Source organism: Lactuca serriola, chromosome 9, assembly GCF_051521515.1.
Source record: "Lactuca serriola cultivar US96UC23 chromosome 9, Lser_US96UC23_V15, whole genome shotgun sequence".
NCBI lineage: Eukaryota > Viridiplantae > Streptophyta > Magnoliopsida > Asterales > Asteraceae > Lactuca > Lactuca serriola.
The window spans coordinates 66,608,661-66,615,000 of NC_136416.1; the positions used below are offsets into that span (position 1 = coordinate 66,608,661).

Below are 6,340 nucleotides of genomic sequence, written 5' to 3' on the forward strand. Positions count from 1 at the left end.
AACGAGCACCCTATAATTGGACATGTAATAGATAGGTAAATTTCCAAGAACCGATTTAATCAAAGCCAATCTATCTCCAATAGTGGGAGGCTGGGAGCCTTCCAAGAATAGAGTTTGTTTTTAAACTTGGAAACAATCCCTTTCCAATTAGCAATACGCTGCATATTGCATGATTTAGAACAATGTTTTGTCGTAACTTGATTGATACCTCCACTACACAATTTATGTTTTTATGTCCGCCTATATAGGTTTATACATTAAAACTTATCATATTTGAAAGACAATTTCACAAACTTGAATGAAATAAAGAGATTTTTACAAGTGGATAACAATAAAAACATTAAAAATTTCCAACTTTTTATAATGTTCATCGTTTATCATAATTTACGAGCACAAATAACAAGCATTTGAATATATAACTAACCTTGCACCTATACTACTACACACTTATATGTAAGTACCCATCAAATAATTAATCATATCGTGCTATTGATGATGATAATGTGAATTATAAGGGATTATCTCCGTGATTTCCTTTGCATTGCCTGTTTGAAGGTCCCATACATGCTTGCCTGTCAATTTATAGAATCATTTATTTTATTAAGTAGATAAAATTGCTTTGAAAGTGATAATACAACAGATTCTTATAGGAAGCTTGATAACTATACAATACAAGTACCATACCTATAAGTCTGCAACACAAAATGCTTAAAAACACTCTTTATGTGTTAAACAATTTTAGCAACCGTTCCTTGCTAAAGTTGTTTTATCACTTGCTAAAGGTTTTGATGCCCGACTTCCACTTTTTTCAAAATTTTGTAATGTTAACGAAATATTGTTAATTGTAAATCATCTACATTGTTGCAAACATATTGCTTCACTCATTAAGGAATTAATTTGAAAATATTGTACAAAGCCACAAGTTTTGATTAATTGAAACTAGGGATGAGCATGAGTCAGTTTTTGGATAAAACCAAACCAAACCGTAGAAAGTTGGTTTTTTGGTTTTTAAACCCATATAGGTTCGGTTTTTGCATGGTTCGGTTTTTCGGTTTTCCAAGTTGGGTTTATGCGTTTTCGGTTTTAAACCTTGTGTTTATGAGCTCTTGTTTTTTTTTTTCTTTCTAGTTTTTGGGTTTAAACCCAGTGAAAATACGTTGCGATAAATAATATTGTATCTACTTAAATAAACTAAAATAAAGAGTACGGATTCAAGTATTCTAAAGCATAAAAGTGTTCAAAATATCAAAGTTTAACACCATTAACACTTTGTGGAAAATAAACATAAAATACTAAAAGGATAAAGTCTAAAGTCTAGAACTAAAAGTTTAAAACATAATAAATAATATATATGTGGGTCGGTTCGGTTTTTATGGGCGGTTTTATACGTCAAAACCAAACAAACCGTTATTTTTCGGTTTTTGTAAAATTCAAACCTAAACCGTCGGTTATTGCTTTGGTTTCGGTTATGTCGTTTTTTTTTTTTTCGGTTTTTGGTTGGGTTTTTGCTCATCCCTAATTGAAACTTTACACCTCGTGCCCTCGTTTAATAAATTGATAAGAAATTGAGAACCCACAACTCAATAAAATGCTTCACTTATATCATTATGCCAAAAGGCTGATAGCTTGTTGACCTTTTACTTTTCTGTAGGCGTGTAAATATACAACCAAGTAAGTGGCTAATTTGTACTTAATTGGTTTAATGGACACATAACGCAATGCATATATAAGGAAATTTTTTTTTTTTTTTTGTATGAATTCATAAGTTAAGATGGTATATAAATGTTAAGTTAATAAAAGCCGGCTTTACGAGTCCCAAATTCACATTATATCCTCATTGCTCTAACTTCTATTTTTCACAACCCTTCGTTACTAAGACTCTTCTTCATTGGAGACCTTCCTCTATTGGTAACAACAATTACCCCATGTTGATGATTTTCGTGTGATCTAGGTAATTTTATGTAAGTGGAATTTATAAAAGTCCAACGTGTGAGCGAATACAAGTTACTTGGTGTGTACAATAAACTCATATAGGATGAGCCCTATTTCAAAAAGTTGATTTTGGGTTTCAAGTTTGTTTTCATCATATGTTTGTATTGTTTATATTCTATTATGTTTCAAGTTTCAACATTAAATTGATCTTTTTTGGTGTCCGGTCAATGGTATAATATCACGGTGATTGATATGTATTTCTATGTTTATATATTTGATCTTGTTTGTTCTTTGCACTGACATTGTTCCCTTCAAAACTCATGTTACATTAAATGACATGGATTTTTCTCTCGATGGTAATGCTCATTTTACAATGATTGTTGTAACACCCGTTTCTCATAACAAATATTGTTTCGACGGTTAATGCTCATTTTACAATGATTTTTCTCTCAATGGTAATGCTCATTTGACGAGATAAGTTGGAGAAATAGAGCATTGAGTTTGCTTTAAGTTGCTTATAGAAGGTGTGTTGGTGTTAAGTTGTGAAGTAGAAGGAGAAAATGATAAATTATAAGTCCTTTGCTTTTTTGAAAAGTCACGACGCGAGTGTCTTATCTCGTGGTATGTTGGTCATAGACGGGTCAAGTCTTGGTCAACGGTCAAAGGTCACGACGCGAGGGTGATGTTGGTTGTGATGTGATGAGATGTCCGCGTTGGATACGTGTTGAGAGGTCGACATACATAGCAACGGGAGACGACATGTGGCAGATGGCTGAGACGTATGATGTTGGTCGCGACGCAATTCCTCGAAAGTCTTATGTATATAAAAGGAGTTTTGCTGTCCATTTGAGAAGTTTTGTTGTATATAAAAGGAGTCGAATATCCTTACCTATAGTCAAAATCGTGTTTAATGATGTTAGTTGAATGTTCTTACCTGGAGTCAAGTCAATCGCATGTCCATGGGTAGTTCGAATTGTGATTAGCGATTTCGATGGTGATTGGGTCCTGGTCGAAATCAATTTTGATGGTTGATTGTCCAACGAATTTTGATTTGTTGAACAATATCGAACACATTTTGGTCACTACTTGGCATCGAACGACAACTTATTCGACTGATTTGTTTGATAGCAAATAGAAGGGAAGTCGACATCGAGTTGACTATGTTATTTCGATTTGGGGTAAAACAACCTTCGATGTATAAATTTCTCTTTGAACGCATCTAATTTCAAGGGTCTTTTACCGAGAATCGATGTCGAGGATCTAAATTGATGTCGATGTTGATTTTGGTCGATGGTCGATACTTGGTTATCGGTCGAATGGAACAAGTGATTTGGTACCTTCGAAATGGGTATCAATTTGCTTTGGTCAAAGGTCATTGAAACGTATCTGATTTCGAAGGGCAATGGAGAAGAAACAAAACCAGTCGATTCGAATCCCTAAACTTTCTAAGAAGTGGAAAAAGTTAACCACATTCGAAATGGGGACAAAATCTATGAGGAATGCAGGATTTTAATTTCAAATCCCTGAAGTTTCGAAGAATTGGCATAATTTACCCAGTTTCGAAATTGGGCTAAAAATTATGTGAAATGGGAATATTTTCGAAACAGGCCCTTGCAGTTAATGCGAATTGACACTTTATGCCCAGTTTCACATTTGGGGTAAAGTTTCGCATTGAAAGTTGTTTAGACGCAACGGGTCCCTGCAGAATTTTGATATTGGCAACTTTTACCCGGAAGGTCGAAATTCTTGCAACTCTCACCCAAAAGTCGACCGAACTGAGGTATCCCCTTGTTATGCTATTACGTTATCGTAATTTATAGCATAGTTAAGATGGGTCATTGAAACCCGAGCTAGTTGTTAGAAGTCATGTTATAATGTGATTATGAACTATGTTGTAAATCTAATAGTAAATTCATGGACCGGTAGATGTGGTTTATAAACCCTAACTAGTGGACTTGTTAGAAATATGATATCTAGCTAATAGCTTATGGGGTTAAGTTATTTAGCAGTAAATACACTAAAAAACTAATGTATTTACTTAACATCTTGATGGATAAAAAGACCATGCATGTGCTTTCCTTGAGCCATACACTTGGTTTTGGCCTTATAAGCAAACATTTAGAATTAAGGTTTAAGATCTTGAGTTTTTAAGCCATTGAAATGGATAAAGTTTGAAACTTTATCCATTAATATGTTGTGGAGCTTCATATATGAGATTTGGAACTCCTCTTTTTAAGGATTAACCACTTAAAGAGAGTTGGTTGTTTTACTGAGTTAGCGGCGCGACTCCTTGAAAGATCACGACAGGATCCTGGAAGGTTTTGCGACTATTTTGTCACGTAGAGTTTCACAGTGTGACTAGTCTCTAGTTTCGGCGTAAGTGTTGACCGCTAACCGTTGACTTTCTGATCAGTTTGACTTTGGGTCAAACTTATGATTTTGAGATATTAACTGAGTTTTGAACTATTTTTGGTTTAGGTGGTGCGTGTAGGTGGATTTGTGAGACTTCGAGTGTTGTTACTTTACCTCTTTGACCTATGTGAGTTTTCTCACTATACTATATGTTACAGTTTGTATCCTCTGTATGTTAGGATGTAGATATGTTGCAGTGTATTGTTAGGCAAGTAGACTAGCTTAGTCGTTCACATGTTATTGTTGGATTGTTTATTTGTCATATGTTGATATAGTATATGTGAGAGTTGATGGAGGTCCAACTATGTACTAAATGTTAAGATACTCAAGGCAGATTAACTTTATGTTGAAAACCAAGGGGGTGACCAACTTTATGTTGAAGGACCAACTTTTTGTTGAAGGCCAAAGGGGTGGACCAGCTTTTTGCTGAAGGCCATTACTTGTATGCACTATATATTGTTGTATGTGGTATTTTGGGGAGCACACTAAGTTTTGACTTATAATTGTATATTAAATAGGTATTTCATCAGGTTGTCTGAAGGGCAAGACTTGACTATACACGCACATCGACATTATGTTTTGAGGTTTCCGCATGTTTCTATTTTATACTTTGATTTGATATTAGGGTCTTGATTACCAAACAATGGTTTTGTATTAATGGATGGATGTTTTGAATGATATATAATAGATAAAAATGAAAATTTTTTGTTTGAAAAATGGGACGTTATTGTATTATAGTAGTGGTGAATCATTAGTTAACCGTAACGGTATACAAGGCAATAACGAAATAAGTGAAATAATATTTGTTGGTATCATAAGGAGTCATGAGACAATAAACAGTTAGTGTGATTTATTTAGTATATTTGATGTGGTGTATATGTTGTTGACGATAAGTTTATTTATATACGATGTTATGATCTTCTAATTGTTATTCACTAAGCTATATGAATTATATTATTTTGTTGTTGTTGTTGTTGTTGTGTTGCAGGTTAGGTTGTTGTAGCCCGTGGCTCGGATCATATAGTTGATGTCAATACGATTCGGTGATAACTCATTGTATTCCACCGTGCTAGCTAGTGTACACCAAAATGTTTATAAGGTTGTAAATAAACATATTTGTTGGGTGTCCTTAATACGTAAAAGTGAGTGTTACAATTGTTATGGATTTTTGATATGTTCATTTCAGACATAATTTGATATTCACGTACAATGATCATTATGAAATGTTGGTGATTTTAGTGTCACCAACCATTTGGTCTGATTGGAATTGACACGAGTCCAAATGACGATTAAAACTATGACCTAATACATATTCACAGGATTAAAGTGCACACTTATATATTATGTGAGTTTGATCATGGACATGGAAATAAACAAGGGTCAAGGGGGAGTGCCCTTACAGGTTTTGGGACAACCCCTTAAAGTGCACACTTATATATTATGTAAGTTTGATCATGGACATGGAAATAAACAAGGGTCAAGGGGGAGTGCCCTTACAGGTTTTGGACAACCCCTAGAAGGTCTTTGGAATTTTAGAGTTGAAATGTAGTGGAAAATCATGTTTCGGAAAAGTAGTTTGGTAGAGAAAGTAGAATTTTTCTAAGGCAAATAGGATGCTTCTGCAACTTTATTTAATGCTACCAAAAGACTTAATTTAGTCCACAACTAATAGGATGCTATAGTAATTTGCAACTGAGGCTGCTACACCAATCTAAAACCGATGTTACTTCAGTTTTCCATAGCCGAGGCTTCTGTTGACTTTTCAAAATTGCTTCGGAAATGATTATAAGTTCCATGTAACCGTTAATAACTTCCGAAAACTGTTTTTGTCAATCTTATCATCTTTTGGGTATAAACAAAAGTGAGACTTCAAATTTTTATTTTATTTCATTATATTTATTATTTTTTTTACATACATGGAAAAAAAAAATAAAGAATTATCATACTCTTTGTGTATCTCTACTTTCGATTTTTTCCAAAAGATTTATGAAAGTAG

General features: G+C 33.9%; 1 protein-coding gene across 1 annotated transcript in view; it reads right to left on the bottom strand.

Annotated features, from left to right (window-relative positions):
• Positions 1 to 322: 322 nt before the first annotated feature.
• LOC145074687 (uncharacterized) overlaps positions 323 to 6,340 on the bottom strand; it is a 7,316-nt gene continuing 1,298 nt past the window's right edge. The window contains exon 2 of the mRNA XM_079021015.1: positions 323 to 572. Coding sequence (XP_078877141.1) covers positions 519 to 572 — 54 coding nt within the window. The 3' untranslated portion in view covers positions 323 to 518. The remainder of the gene's footprint in view (positions 573 to 6,340) is intronic.